This window comes from Nyctibius grandis, chromosome 16 (assembly GCF_013368605.1).
Source record: "Nyctibius grandis isolate bNycGra1 chromosome 16, bNycGra1.pri, whole genome shotgun sequence".
NCBI lineage: Eukaryota > Metazoa > Chordata > Aves > Nyctibiiformes > Nyctibiidae > Nyctibius > Nyctibius grandis.
In genome coordinates, this window is record NC_090673.1 from 1,699,082 (window position 1) to 1,714,806 (window position 15,725).

Consider the following 15,725-nt stretch of genomic DNA (forward strand, 5'->3'; position numbering starts at 1 on the left):
GAAAACTCTTTTAATTAGCACTCTAATCTCTTCCTTTCTTTCAATTTTTAAAGGAATTATTTTGTTCTTTTCTTAGCACTTTATCCTCATCTTCATTCATGCCTTTGCAAATCCCTGTGCAGTTTGCTAAGCCTCTCGCGGCAGTATGTATTGCCTATGACTTCATCTGCAGCAGTAACAAAACCCTGAGGGAATGGCTATTTAATTGTCTTGTTCTGAGGTGTGTTGCCATTGTCTCCAGCATAAATTGAGGAGAGATGGCTGCGCTCAGCACTTCCAGAATATGCAGAGTTGTATTTAGAGAGTATAAATGCCTTTTACAAAATAGGAATGTTCTCCTTGTTCTCCTTGTCTGCCCTCTTTTCCACACGCTTTACTCAGTCTGCTCTCACCCTGGAATACTTATGTTCTAAATTTCCCTGCCTTGAAATGAGGTCACCTTTTGGGGTAAGGACCTGGCTTTTCTCTTTGCTCTGAGCTATCCAGCTGCTGAAGGTTGACACAAGCCAACAAAGATCGCTGAAATTCAGGAGCTACCCTGCAAGTATTCCAGGGTAGGGAAGCCCCTTCTCATCTCACAGCTTGTGTCTCCGTGAGATGCAGGTCCTTCAGGCAAGATCAGGGCCTAAATGATTTCTCACTGACTTTGAAAGCTTAATCTAAATAAATAAGGTAGTCAAAGGATGAGGGAAGTCAGATGGGAGTGCAGAGATTTGCCTAGTCCTAGACCTAAGATCTCCCTTGTTCTGATTTGTGGCTAGCGCACACAGTGTCACAGCTTCCACCCACAATGGACATACCAGGCAGAAGAGGAAGTTCAGCTTGCTTAATTTTTAGATGTCTGTAGCAGCTAATATGACATAGTAGTCTAGACTTCTGTAGTCATGTGTGGGTGGGTGAGGAAATGTACCTCTAAAGCACAATTTATCTCATCCTAAAGTAGACACAAACTGTGCTCCAGATGTGCCTGGTACACATAAACATGAACTGCGCTCCACATGTGCACGTTCCTCCTAGTATCCAATAAAAGGATTCTAGAAGGCTTGAATTTAGGCATCAAAAATTAGATGCCATAAAATCCACCTGAGGTCTTGTATGTTTTACCAGCTTAATGCTGATTTTGCGCTGGTATTTGGTTTCTTTATTTTTTCTTTTTTAAATTTATTTAAATAAAGATAAGAAATCACTCCTGCACGATTATAAGCAACGTTCATCGTAAAACGCTTTCCTAGACGTGTCAGGGAGGATTCCCATTCGGGCAATGTCCTTCTATTGATAATCCAATAACTTTGTTCTTCTTTCCCCCCTGTTTCCCCCTTCATAACAGAGATCTATCCGATCTTTTGCTAATGATGACCGCCATGTCATGGTGAAACATTCAACCATTTATCCATCTCCAGAGGAACTTGAAGCTGTCCAGAACATGGTATCAACTGTAGAATGTGCCCTTAAACATGTCTCTGACTGGATGGATGAAAAGAACAAGTCTACGAAATGTGAGGGTGATGTGGAAGCAAAGGAGGAAGCTGCAGAAAGCAATGCCAAGTGAGTGAGTTGGGCCTCATAATGTGTTACTGTGCTGCTCTGAATGGGTTCCTTTCCCTCTAAATAAGAGCTGTAGTGTTACTCGATTCTGTTGCATACGAATGTTCATAGGAGGAAGTGGCTGTATTTGGATTTTTTGCGGTGGGAGCACGTAGGGTGAGTGCAGGGAATAGTAATAAGCCCGATGTGGGCAGCAGTTGCTCTCCATTTCATTATTTATTTTACTGTGATGTTGTGACGTTGCATTTAGCAGACAAACTTTTCAGCAACTATAAGTGAATTATGTCCCTGTAACACACAAATGCAAATCCACAGCCGTGTAGCTCACGGGCTTCTTCAGTTTAAGACACACCAAAAAGATTTTTATAAACTTTGATTGTTTATCCAGCAAGCTAACTTTTCTAAGGATCCATTACCTTCTATTATTGTTGCAGTTTAACCCCAGCTGGCAGCTAAGCCATCCCTGGGACAGCAGGGCTCCATCATGTGTAACGGTGACCTGGGAAGACAAACGCCATCACTCCAAGCTTCCCCCCCTTCCTTCTTCTTCTCTCCCCAGCTTTATATGCTGAGCACGACACCATATGGTATGGAATAGCCCTTGGTCAGTTGGGGTCAGCTGTCCTGGCCGTGTCCCCTCCCAACTTCTTGTGCACCCCCAGCCCACTCGCTGGTGGGGCAGTGTGAGAGGCACAAAAGGCCTTGGCTCTGTGTAAGCACTGCTCAGCAGTAACGAAAACATCCCTGTGTTATCAGCACTGTTTGCAGCACAAACCCAAAACAGCCCCATACCAGCTGCTGGGAAGAAATTTAACTCTGTCCCAGCCAAAACCAGTACAATGATGTGGTTCTCTACTGAGTGAAACATGTGTTTGCTGTATGTCCCGGCCTGCGCCCTGACACGGTGCCAGGTTCTGTTGTTCTGCACAACTCCAGTAGTAGAGAAAGAAGCAGGAACAACTGGCTCTTTTTTTTGGTTGGTTGGTTGGGTTTTTTTTGTTTTTTAAGTTTCTTAGTGTGAAACTTTTTAACTTGAGCACTTGTGGCTCTTCAGTGCTTTCTGGATAATCCGTTTCACGTGCTCTCTGGCTCAGGTAAGTGTCTGTCCAGGTCACAGATGAGGACTGAAAGTCAACTCGGATCACTTCTGAAAACAGGATTTCTGTCAGAGAGCTCCTGTGGCTTAATTATTCTGCTCTTTTGGTAGATCTGGAGATAGGGAATTCAGGCTTTTTTGAGCTTTGTGAAGCATTGTGACTTGAGCTAGACAACTTTTGCATTCATGTGAATTGCAAAGTAGTGCTTCAATTAATGAATTTTTTCATAGGAGCTACTTGCATAAAAGGAGTCTGTGCTTTTCCTTTTCTAATCCATGATATGCAGCTCCAGCACAGTCATCAGTCCCATCCGTCTGTCTCCTCCCTGTGGTAGGATAATACAAGCATTTTGAATGTGTGAAAATACCATTTTAATTACTCGCAATTGTTTCATTTCCAGGGATCAAGGTGGTCGGACGTTGTGTGGTGTTATGAGGATTGGCTTGGTTGCAAAGGGCTTGCTGATAAAAGATGACATGGATCTGGAGCTGGTTCTCATGTGCAAAGAAAAACCCACAAAGACCTTGTTATGTATAGTTAAAGACAATCTCCCAGCTCAAATCCAGGTGAGTTACTTCAGGGTAGTCCTCTGACAAGGGTGATAGCACTGCACGGTGTACTTGGGGAAAAGCTGGAATTTGTTCCAGGAAGAAAGACAAGTGATATAGATTAAAGAAATACACTTTGAATCTAGGACAACATCGAGGGTGTGTGACACGTTTAACGTGGTGACATGAAGTAGCTACCCACAAAATTTAACACCTTGTTCCTGTTGTTGCCTAATCCCTATTTGTGATGCTGGTTCTCCTGTGCTGGCAGCTAACCTTCCTGCTTGGTAACTAACCCAGCTGATCTTTGCTCTCTGGTCCCACCACTAACGTGAGCTAAACTGCAGTCCCAGAAACGTTCCCTGCTCGAGCATGTGGATCGGTCTGTGGTGTTGTCCCCTGTCCCTCTGCCTGAACCTTAAGTTCTACATCGCAGCTGCTGTGCTTGGGCTGTTCCAAGAGAAATGCCTCTGTACTTCTGAAGTGAGAACGACTCGCTTTAGGTGGTCGCTCATTTTAGCTCATGTTAATCTCGAGCTTGTAATTCTCTTCATTTATGGCTGCTTAATTCTGATGTTGGCATCCAGTAGGCAGCACTTACAGCTAATATTGGTCTCTTTAAAGCAACTAGGGATAATACCTTTTTGACAGAGTTCTGAGTCTGATCAATCAGTCCAGCTTTCCAGGCTGACATACACAGTTGCCCAGAAGCTGTGCCCTAAAGTATTCCACTGCAAGTGCCTCACTCCAAACTGTGTCCACACTTGATCAGCTTTTCTCCTGATCTGCTTTTCTGCCCTGTGTTTATTTCCACAGTGTGTTTTACCGTCATTGGCAGCTGTTTGTTCCCACTGCTCATTTGTTCACATAAAGGGTTTGTTTTAATGAGATGATGTGCCTGCAGCTGTGGCCCTATCCATAGCTGAAAACGCTAAGGAACTATTGAGTAGTAAAGAGTAAATTCTCCTTGTTTGAAGATTATAGGGATGTATCGAGTAGTAAAGAGTAAACTTTACTTGTTTCTAGTGAGGCGTGAGATGAGAAGGGTTGAAAGTGATCGGAAAAGTTAGCATATGCTTCAAAAAAAGTGAGAACGGCAGAACAGATGCAACTAAAAGATGTGAAGACTACAAAAGAAATCTAAGCAAGAAATGAAAAGTTTATTGAAAGCACTTTTAAAAACACTCAGTTTATTAGTGTGCTGTCAAGAGAGGAAGGTCAGGTTTTCCAGGCATTGTCAGGGATCTCTCCTGGGCCTGGTATCAGTGAATGAAGTGACAGTGGGGTCTTGTGTCCAGTTTAAAGTGCTGTGTGGAAAGGGAGTGAAGGAGATGGATGGACATGCTGGAGAAAATCAGATGAGTGAGAATGAGCACCTACAAAACCATGTAACTAAAATTATTTGGTTTGGAAAAAGTCAAGACCAAATGCAGGTGTAAGTTTTCAGACATTAATGGTTATTTATAAAGGGAGAGTGATTCAGTATCTAACATGGCTGACAAAGGATGAGAAGTAATTGGACCTGTAGCAAGGGGCAATTTTGTTGCAACAGAAGTCATCTGAATTATGTGTGTGGCTAAGAATCAGCATAGACTGTGTGGAGAGGTGGTGAAATCTCTGCTGGAGCATCTGGAGGATATCGTAGGGTTGGTAAGAGACAGCCAACGTGTACTTGGTCATACTTCGTGGCAGGTAATGGCCCAGGCGAGCTGCTGTGGCTCCTACTCCAGAGCCTGTCACCCCTGGGCATGGACAGGCATGGCTGTGGTGGTCGTACTGCGTGTGAGGGGTGGCATTACCAGAGAAGCGCGTACTTAGTAAGAACAGAAGTTGCCGGTGGTATTTTGCACACTAGCAGCTATGAAAGTCAGCTTCTGCCTTTGTTTAAAAAAAAAAAAGTGATGATATAGTGGGGCTGCTTAGTATTCTCATTAAATGTGCTGCAGACCTTTTTTCTTAAGCATATTACTGGGGTTTTCCTGTTTGTTTTTAATGAGGGAGGCAAGGCCTTGTTTGTTATTGCAGCGTCCTGCGGGCTGCTCGTTAGTCAAGAGCTGTATGCGCATACAGAGATTCTGCAGTTTTTCAGTTGGTTGGGAGACTCTTGAAATCTTTCTTGGTGACTTTCAGAAACTTACAGAAGAGAAGTATCTGGTGGAGGAGCATGTAAATGAGGCAGCTATTGTTATTCGTAACACAAAGGAGCCCAAGCTAACTTTGAAGGTGATACTTACGTCCCCTCTCATTCGAGATGAAGCAGAGAAGAAGGAAGGAGGTACACAGAGCGTTTTAACTTGTTTTTAAGACTGTTCTATCTAAATGCCCTGACTGTGCAGCACAGGGTTAAATTGGGAAGTAGGTTTTTAATTGTCCATCACGTACTAACTAGACTGGCTATTGCCACAATAGGTTACATTATTTCTGCCCTAAAAAGACAACAGTCACTTAATTTTCATGTAAATATGCATAGTTTTCATTTGCAAGCAATATTGCTGCAGTATTAACTCTGACATACAATTAGATCTTAGTTCTCCTTTCTCTCAGACTTGCTAGTAAATTCTTGAGCACCCCGGCGCTGCACAGTCGTGTTTTCGAATTAAGTCAGTCAAGTGGGATTGGTTTGTAGTATCTTGAAAAACTCGTAAAATTGTTTCTCTTTTTGCATAAAAAAAACCCCTCTCCTGCAAAGCTCGCAAGTATGTCGTCCTGGCCCTCAGTTTTTATTAATTGATGATACATATGTGTATGTTTCTAGCTTTAAGAATTTCCTAACTGGGATACAACTGAAGTTACAGTGCTATAATACAGCACTCTTGCTTCGGAATTGAACATTGTACCTCATGCCCTTAGAGCAAAATAGATCTAGAAGACTGTAAATTAGTTTCTTTCTGTTCTTTCTCCCTAACTGACGTGCAACATAGTTACGTGCCCCTGTTAAAGGAATGTTGACTGGTAGCATCAATGAGGTTGGAGACAAACCAAGAGAAATAGAGACGAGCAAATGTAGCCATACTTTGTTCTATTTTTTAAAATCTTGTCAGTAATTTCTGCTTCCGCTTCCCAAACCTGTCCCTAGAAACTTTGCCACTGGATGATGTCAGACCTTTGACCAACTGGCCACTCTCTGTCATGACAACTGAGGCAGCTGGGCCCATGTGGGCTAGGGAACTCCCTGTCGCGCTCTTCCCATTTCTAGACTCGCCACAAGTCCTTTGCTTCCTCCCTTCTCCTCCGTGAAATACCGACACCATGAGAAATGTTGGTCAGTTCTCCTCACTGCTGTTTGAGGCGATGGCAGGAGGAGTCCCTGTGCAAACGAAATGGAACACTTTGGCAGCAGTTGGATGCAGAAAAATCTTACAAAACAGATGAATGGCAAAGCTTTCCCAATTGCAATGTCTGTTGATTCTCAAATTAGTAACCATGCTCTTTTGCAAGACCATTAAAAATAAACTGCATATTGCTTCAGTTGTTCTTCAGCTTCCCAGACGATGCCGAGATCAGCCCTGATGTGTGTTTGTGAGAAAGAGCACAAAGTGCAGGACAAATTTTGATGGTAAAGGATTTGTAAGATTCTCACAAGGGGATAGTTTTGCACGAAGGCTTCCGTCCAAGTATTTTCCTGTAAAAAGCAATGCCCTTGTGGCAGTAAACTGTAGAGACTCCTGGGTTCATCTCGCACTGAATGAGGATTTGAGGTTTTATGCTTTCCTATATTTAAAATGTAGGTGTTCTATTTTGTTTTCAGTATCTTAAAATATTTTCAAAATTCTATACTAATTTTTTCTAAATTTAAAATGGTTTTACTGCCTCTCTTAGAGTGGTGTTATGCTATCATTTCTGAACAGCTGATGAGGATAGTTAATAGGGTGATGGATCTTGTTTTAAAGCCCAGGTTCTTTGACATTGATTCATCACAAGTGAACAGAGACATTGATCATATTCCTTTTCAAAGGTATGTGAAACATTATGCAGATGTCACAAAGTGAATTGAAAGGTGGGAGGGATACTTTTTTCCCTAACATTTCCAATCATACTTAGGTCACTTGCACTTAGATTCAGACCAAAAAAGTTTCGTATCCAATATCAAGGGAAAATACTCAGAGAAACTGTCTGGTGAAAATACACCGTGATGTCCAGAGGAAGTACTGCCATATTTTTCAGTACTCCTGAATAATGCCAACCAAATGGGAACAGACTTTCTATGCAGTTTTAAAAACTAGTTTGATTTTATTCCATACATCCTTTTGAATGAAGGAGCTCAAAACACTTGTCACCTTGCCTTTCATCTTCCGTGTAAGATAGGCCGCTGGGTTCCGGGCGCTGCCGCTGGTTTGCCCCGGAGCTGCTCCCCGGGAGCAGAGCCTGCACAGAACTGACCAAGGTTTCCGCCTTCGGTGTGATTAGCACTAATCTGTCCTCTAACCAAACCGGCGAGGTTAGGCGCGACGGCCCTCGTTACCAGCGCTCCCATTTGTTCTGTAGGAATGCTGTGTGTGCCTTCATGCCCTGATGTCAGAATGTATCGAAAAACATCCCTGGATTTCTCTTCAGTCCCCACCTCCTTGGAAAAGTGTTCATGTTTAAGATGTGGTGTTTGTCCTATTTGTTTTTGCTGCTTATTAGCAAAAATAAATAGTGGGCCAGTGTGTGTGTGCTTTTCAGTGTTTCTCACAAGTGGCTATCCATAAAGCTCTGCTTTCTCATGTCAAGTTGAGAAGTCAAGCATCTAAAATTCCTGCATTTTGCATCAGTTTAAAATTTAAACCTCTTAAGAAAGTGAATTTTTAGTCATAGCATCAAATATAAATTGGGCTTTCCAGACCAAAACCTTGTAGCTTGCAAATCAGTTGTTGTTACTGAGCCTACGGTAACGACAAGCTTATGTAATAATAAACAAGTTCATCTGCCAAAGTGGGGCTGAAATCAGCCTTGCTGCTGGAGCAGCTACTGCACCACCAGTGCCCCTGCTGCTGCCTTCGCTGCTCCAAAGGTGCCAAGTGCCTTTGAAGGGGCAACGAGCCACAGATTCACCTTGCCTCTCCGGAGAACACAGCGCTCCTCGGAGGGCTGGCTGCGAAGGAATGCCCTTGGCAGCTGCTGTGTGGAGAGGACACGCGCAGCAAGTGGGGAGAGAATTGCTGAAGGACTGGTTCTGTGTTGCAGAGTGAGAGCTACTGTCCGGGCTTTATTAACTGTTTATTAAACTCCTTGTGTCGTTGCCCTTGTTAAAACCACAAGAAAAAAAGTAAAGCTTTGCAATCACATTTGAAAATTTTGATTGGGTCTCACTTTCCTGACTGGCAGAGCATGAAGAAACATGCCGTTCTCCCGAGGCTGTCGAAAGGGAGCCTGCTGCAAGCCGCTCGCCCTCCTCACTGCCTCTTCTCGTCATCTTCCTGTTTAATAGAATCTTGCACCCAAAAGCTGGCTGACTGCAGCGTCTGCGAGAGGTGCTCAGGACTCTAGTACTGAATTTGCAATTGGCAAAATTCTCCAAGATGTTTGTAACTGACACCTTTGGAAATACTTTTTCCTACAGGATTAAGGCTAAGATTCTAACTTGCTGACAACAAATTAAATCTCATGAGAACAGAAAAGCCTTTTCGTTCACCCGAATGATGGACGACACATATTCTGTTTGTTTTGTAGTTTAAAGGGAAAATTAATGTACTTTGTCCATGGCTGCGATACCCTTTAGCAAAGCCTTGTACAATACTAAGGCATTTAAAGATCCAGTTCCTTGCCAAAACCAAATGATTTTGCAGTCAGTCACCTTTGCCATTTCTAACATTTTAAAATAAGATTCTGATCATTCATTGACAGTAGTTGTTTGATACAATACACGAGCTTTAAGCAGATGTTTATATTGTCCACAGTAAAGTTCTCTTACAGAACTGTAGACATATGTTCAGTAATTGTGTGCCACAAAACCTTACTCTTGAAAATAATGAAACTGCAAAGGAAGTACAGCAGCAAATCTTGTGTTCCAAAGTGACCTTAGTGCTCACAGAAATCCAGCGCTTTGAGACTTTGCAGCTTTTATTTGGAAAAGAGGCAAGAGGAGTGATTAATCCCAATACTGTAATACTGTTGATGAGGGCAATAAGAAACAATGCAAATATCTGCTGCGAAGTTCATGGGGGTTAGAAAATAAGCTTATAGCACTTAAGTCTCTGCTGACAGCAGAGCCAGCAGGTGCAAACCGCAACTCCGGCCTGTCAGACAAGATGCCTGGTTCTGTTCAGGTTCACAGCAGGGTTGTTTTTTTGGCTTTGGGCTCTTTTATCCATCATAACATAATGTGCTTTTACCAGAGGAACCTTCCCCCTGAACGGCACAGGAGGTGAAGCAACTGTAACATTAAAGATGCAATTGCACATGCAACCAATACTGTTGAAAGTAATCTATGAAAATATATTTTGAGATATTGCTAATAAATTGTACACAAACTGATGGTACTTTTTTCTCCTAACCTGTCCTCATATTTTAAGTCTTGCTGGATTTTGCTAATCTAGCATAGTCTTCATATTGGAATGGATATTGTACTTCATTCAGACCTGCATAGGTCTCTCAAGACCTGGAGAATTGACCATTATGAATAATGAAAAGACTATAGTTCCAAATTAATGATTTTGAAATAAAGAGTAGTTGTGTATTCATAGGAAAATAACATATGCAAGGTTTCAGTTGAGCCATGGATTCATTTAGTTCTTCCAACATGTTCTTCTCCTGTCAGCTAAAATCTTTTTAACCTGATTTCAGATAGGCAAAATCTGTCATTTGTACAGAGAATCTGGATGCTGATAAGTCCTTAGGATAAAAAAAAAAAGAAGAAAAATATCAGAGAAGGACGGACTGATGTGAAATGTCCCTCACTATAGAACCGAATGCAACTGCTAAAAGCAGTTTGTTGCATGCTGGATAAAAAAAAAGAGAAAGAAAAAAAAAGAACAAAGTGTAAACCTGCACAGGAGGTATCAGTGTCTTGTCTCTCAGATCCTTCTTTGAATTTCCTCTATTCATTTCAGTTGCTGTTGGGAAGAGAAGATTTTTACAAGAGGGGACTACCTCTCTGATACGTTAATAATCTGGAAGTTACCAAATTTACTCATGGCTTTCATATATTCTGGTTGTATGAAAGACTAATCAAACTGTGAAATATCTTACTGGCATTTCTTGTGTATTTCTTTCATTGAATTATATTGGCTAGTACTGCTCATGCAATAATATTTCAAATGTATTCAATCTTATTCTTTGGAGTTCTCAACAATTGCATGGACATAACTTCACTTTCTACGTATTACAATTTTTTTTTAATATCCCTCCCAAGAAAATCTTCCTCTTGTCAAAAGCAGCTCGTCTCTTTGAAATTCTGTGCCACTTTGTGGAATAAAAGTCACAAAGAAGGGAAAGAAGAGGGGGAAAAAGCCCAATACAACCCAACAAAAGGAAAAAAAAAAGTGCTATATAGCTATTTTCTGCCCTGAAATGTGTTCTACATTTTTAATAAGATCCCAGATTGTCTGTAGCAGTGGCCATCTTTATTATTACTGTTATTTTACAAGGAGTGAACGCCTTTGCTTCTGTTGCACACGTGCACATTTACTACCTTTAACGGCTTGTTTAAATTAAATAACACAGTGCACTTAAATTCTGGGAGTCTTATTATCTCATTGAGATGCTGCCGCTCTTTTTGTATTGTGACAGAAACCCCTTGGTCAAATTGTATCTGTCTCTTTTTATCCCATTTTCACCAGTAGATAATGTTGCGATGAAAGATCCTCCGGACTTATTGGACAGGCAGAAATGCCTGGAGGCCTTGGCGTCTCTGCGGCACGCCAAATGGTTTCAGGTTGGCTATTTGTTCTTACCTTGTTGTTATTGTAGCCTTACGAGGTTTAATTTGAGACAGTTTTAATTTTAATGCCTCTTTAATTTCTGACTAGTCCCTAATAGAGCAAAGGTCTAGAATTCCGAATTGAGCGCTGTACTGTACGAGGGCAGACGTGGCAGGTAGCCAGCCAGCTGGTCTAGAGTTGTCATGAGGCTACAAAAGCAATCTTGACATTTTGCTTCCTTTTTTATGTCTCTCTAAATTGAACTATTTTACTTTTATATAACTTTTTATTTTGCATGAAGCTGATTAATTATTAAGTAATAATAATTTAAAAATCTATCCCAGGACTCTGTGCATTTAAAAAAACAGCAAAATTGAAGGCCAGGTTTTTGCAGGTGTATTGGAATCATTTTGTTTGTTTTAGGCCAGGGCAAATGGACTAAAATCATGTGTAATTGTCCTTCGTATTCTGCGGGATTTGTGCAACAGAGTCCCCACATGGGCACCACTGAAAGGATGGGTAAGTACAGAAAGAGTTGGCGGCCACATGGTCAGGTCTCAGATCTCCTGAGGATTGTAGCAGTGTCTAGAGTGGAGAAAACAGTGCATTGTATGAAACTCCTCCTTAACCCCCTTCCTTTTACTGCCCACTAGCTGTTACCTGTGTAGAAAAGTGCCTGTAGGGAGGAAAGAGAATGTGAGTATTTGTTCAGTCTGTAAGGTGTACAGATACCATGGAAAGAGGCATAATGTTGTGGGGCCCTTGCACATCCTCGTGGATTTGCAGTAGAATCCCACTTCTTGCCTCCAAGTTCAGCTTTTCAAAAATATCCTGCTACCACGACAGTGCTGCTCCTACCAGAGGACACCATTTCCCGTTAGCAGGTTTGGGGAGGGCCAAACACTCTGTGTATCCAGAGAGGAACACTTTGTAGGACAGCGGAGGCAGTGTTTTCTCTCACGTAGAACTGATAACTTGGAGAGGAGGAGAGTATTCAGGTGACTTGGCTTTAGAAGGCTCCTCCTTTTAGACTTCCTGGGCAGTTAGCAGAGAGCAGCTGGATTAAAAATTAAGTAAGCTGATGTGAATATTCTTCCCCTCTATCTCTCCGTACTTAACTGCAGTTACAGTTACCCTTGTGTCCATACTAATCGTAATTTAATGTCTTCTAGCCACTCGAGCTTATATGTGAAAAATCTATAGGTACTTGTAATAGACCTTTGGGCGCTGGGGAAGCATTGCGACGAGTGATGGAGTGTTTGGCATCTGGAATTCTGCTTCCTGGTAAGGGGCCAAATGAACTTCAGGAACAGTTTTGCTGTTGCTGTGTGATTAGATGAAAAATGCTTGCCTTGATCTCCTAACCTGCAGTGGAGCTTAATGAATTGTTTCTTGTTTAAAATTAAAAGAAAAAAAAAAAAAGAAGTTGCAGGGTTGTACCTGCTTGAATGGGTGCTTCCAATGCAGCAGAAGTTAATGGGGAGTGTGAGGTTTGTTTATAACGTAACCCCTGTCTCATTTAGGGGTTGCAAACAAGTAAATACACCTAACGGCCATCTGCTTTCTATGGATTCATTGAGATCTACGTATCTGTCCAAATTATTTGTTTTTTTAAAGCTACTGCTTTTAGTTCCCACTATTATACATAAGCAGTGTTAACCTTGGTGAGTTCTGTGGGCATTGCTGCAAGGGAGTGAAGTCTTGGGGTTAGCTTGTTTTGCACGATGGTTGAATACTGGAAAAGGTGCCGAACGCTGAGGGTGGCTGTTGCAATATCCATCAGTCCTGGGTTTCATATTGCTTCTCATTTACTCTCAATAACCTCCTTTGCCTCTTTCCCTCTCAGGAGGCCCTGGTCTGCACGACCCCTGTGAACGGGAGCCAACAGATGCTTTGTCCTACATGACAGTTCAGCAAAAAGAAGCCATTACGCACAGCGCTCAGGTAGAAGACTCGTGAGTCTGAGGAGCTTGATACGTAACGGTGAATAGTGCTGTGATGTAACGCACGTTTCTGCTGTCACCTTGTAGCACGCCCTCAGACTATCAGCCTTTGGTCAGATCTATAAGGTTTTGGAAATGGATCCCCTCCCATCAAATAAGTCATTTCAGAAATATTCCTGGTCAGTAACTGACAAAGAAGGTAGGTATTGTTTGCTCCAGAAATCACTAATTGGGCAGTAAACTAGGGGTTAATTTAGAATGGGTGAAATTCCTAACTTATATGCTGTAACTGCAAGGTAAAGGCTTTTCTGTGTGTTAAATGTGGGGGTTTGTAAAAATATTTCATTGTTAGGAGAAACCTGGAAGTTCTGTTCTCTTAAAGCAGCAACAGAGGAGCAGCGGTACAGTGAGAGTGTAGCTGATGATTTGCTTTAAGCACCGAGTCAGTTGGGGTCTGAAGAGTAAAAGTAGTGTTTATGATTCTTATGCTGGGGAAGGAGAGACTTTAAACTGGTCAAAAAGCATATGACGAGTGTCCATAATAAGAATTACTTGAGTTCTTCCTAGAAAACAATATACATCTAATAAAAGTAAATTGCCATGTATATTTTTTGTAAAAACAATACTATTATAGTTCTTGCCTTAGACTAACTGTAAACAAAAAAAAAGCTGCAGAATTACACTACTTATGTCACACATGACATTGGAAACAGACATCTTGCATGGCATGGTACAGTGAGTAATAAGCTAATACTGGCTTGCGTGTAGCAGTAAGAAAGCTTTGACTGATGGTTGAGTTCTTTTCATTATAAACATGCGAGGAACAGTCCGGCACTAATCAGGCTCCTGCTATGGAATTTTGTTTTCCTAATAGCATATCCATATTACAAGGAAATTTATACCCTAGGTACAGGCTCATCTGCTCTTAAGAGACCATTTGAAGATAGTGTCGGGGATGATAAAGATCCAAATAAAAAGATGAAGCGTAACCTGAGGAAAAGTAAGTGCAACTCCTATCCATTCTGTTTTCAAAGATCTGTTGTACAGTGGGAGCTGGTTTAAAAGCTTCTCTGTGTTGGTGTGGAACAGCATTGAAAAAGTCTTTGGAACCAAAAATGTTGTCTCTATCACCCCACATTCGGAATGTCAAACATCTCTTGCTGTGCATCTGGATTTTCCCTGACATGTTTTACTTGCTGAATGATTTGCATTTTTAAATGGGATTCCCCATCCAGTGACAGTAAAATTCAAGCTGCCCAAGCAGCTGAGGTATTTTATTGATAATGTCCCTGCACGGTGGGTTTTTTCCAAAATATTGCAGTGACTTTGCTGTGTGAAGATTTGCCTTTTTGTATTTTTCCCTCCTCTTGAGCTAGTTGTTGGTCTCTCAAGACCTTCCACAAGAAAAATAAAATGCTTAATCTACAAAACACTGACATTGCATATATGCACAGACAAAGTCTCTCAGCATTGTTGGGATCCAGTCAGTTCTGGGGGCTATTTTCAGTGTGCTACTTTGGTGCCAGTTCTGAATTTGGATCCTCACTACCTGTAAAACTTGTTACTCCTTTTACAGCAGCCAAGAATAATATAGCTGCAAAAGAATTGTGTTAACGATATAAAGAAAAGGGTAATTATAGTCGATACCCAAAAGTAGAATGGCTTATTAAAGACTCAACAGCCGTGTGGCTGTCCTTAGCCTCTGGGAGGCTGAGGGGTTGTTTTGCTCATTTATACAGACGGAAGGCACTGAAATGCAAACTGTGTCATTTTTCTGTTCATCTTGTTTTGTTCATCTCCCCTCTTTTTTTTTTTCTTCCCACCCCCCACCTCCTCCCCTACCCCCCTTTCTACTGTCTTGTACCAGTACTAGATAGTAAAGCAATAGATCTCATGAATGCTCTGATGAGGCTGAACCAAATCAGGCCAGGGCTTCAGTATAAGCTGCTGTCACAGTCTGGTCCAGTCCATGCCCCAGTCTTCACAATGTCTGTAGATGTTGATGGTACGACATATGAAGCATCAGGACCTTCTAAGAAAACAGCCAAGCTCCATGTGGCAGTGAAGGTAAGGCAGCCTGAAGTAATCTGCTAACCCCAGATCTTGGAACAGAGAGTATGAAATGTGGTTAGAACTAGTAACGTGCAACATCAGAATTAAAAAAATATGGATGAAGCTGAGCTACTACCTATGTACTGCAAACACAGCTGGGCATGGGTCAAAGAGCATTACTGGGTTTGTACTAGCAGAGGAGAGGGACGATGTGGAAACGTGGAGGAAGGACTTCCCAGGGCTCTGCAGGTCAGCTCATGTGAGAGTGGATTGAATGTGGTGCTTAAATTCTGGACTGGAGGGGTTCAGTTTTGTTCTGTTCTACTCCTTCCTCCTATTGGCTTGAAAACAGCATGTTGGTGGCTCCCTCTTCCTCCCCTTCCTTCTCTGTGTCCGTTCCTGGGTTGTGAGCTCCTGGAAACATGGAGTTGTTTCCAGTTGTCAGTGTCTGAAGAGTACCTTTATTCACTGGGATAAAGTGTTGCGTAAATGATTGATCTCCAGTCAATTTTTCAGTAAGATTCTAGTATCATTCAGGTACTAGTCAACCTACTGTTGGGTCTTGTAGGTGCTCTACGTGACAGAGCTTAGGCCTGTAAAGCAGTAATAGACTGGAATGCCCAACATGAACATCCTTGTATTGCATGAGGACAGCTCAGAGGGGTAAAGCAGACCAAGCCTGCTGGGTTTCTGGGATGA

General features: G+C 42.0%; 1 protein-coding gene across 6 annotated transcripts in view; it reads left to right on the forward strand.

The window, feature by feature from the left end:
• The window catches only part of STRBP (spermatid perinuclear RNA binding protein), a 61,379-nt gene that overhangs the window by 23,976 nt on the left and 21,678 nt on the right, over nt 1-15,725 (forward strand). For 2 of the 6 annotated variants that reach the window (XM_068413707.1, XM_068413709.1), the window contains exons 3-12: nt 1,328-1,545; nt 3,043-3,208; nt 5,321-5,465; nt 10,951-11,045; nt 11,455-11,550; nt 12,204-12,315; nt 12,878-12,975; nt 13,062-13,173; nt 13,882-13,974; nt 14,842-15,041. In XM_068413707.1, the coding sequence (XP_068269808.1) occupies nt 1,328-1,545; nt 3,043-3,208; nt 5,321-5,465; nt 10,951-11,045; nt 11,455-11,550; nt 12,204-12,315; nt 12,878-12,975; nt 13,062-13,173; nt 13,882-13,974; nt 14,842-15,041 (1,335 nt within the window). The remainder of the gene's footprint in view (nt 1-1,327; nt 1,546-3,042; nt 3,209-5,320; nt 5,466-10,950; nt 11,046-11,454; nt 11,551-12,203; nt 12,316-12,877; nt 12,976-13,061; nt 13,174-13,881; nt 13,975-14,841; nt 15,042-15,725) is intronic. The other 4 variants (XM_068413708.1, XM_068413710.1, XM_068413711.1 and 1 more) reach the window with 3 other exon arrangements.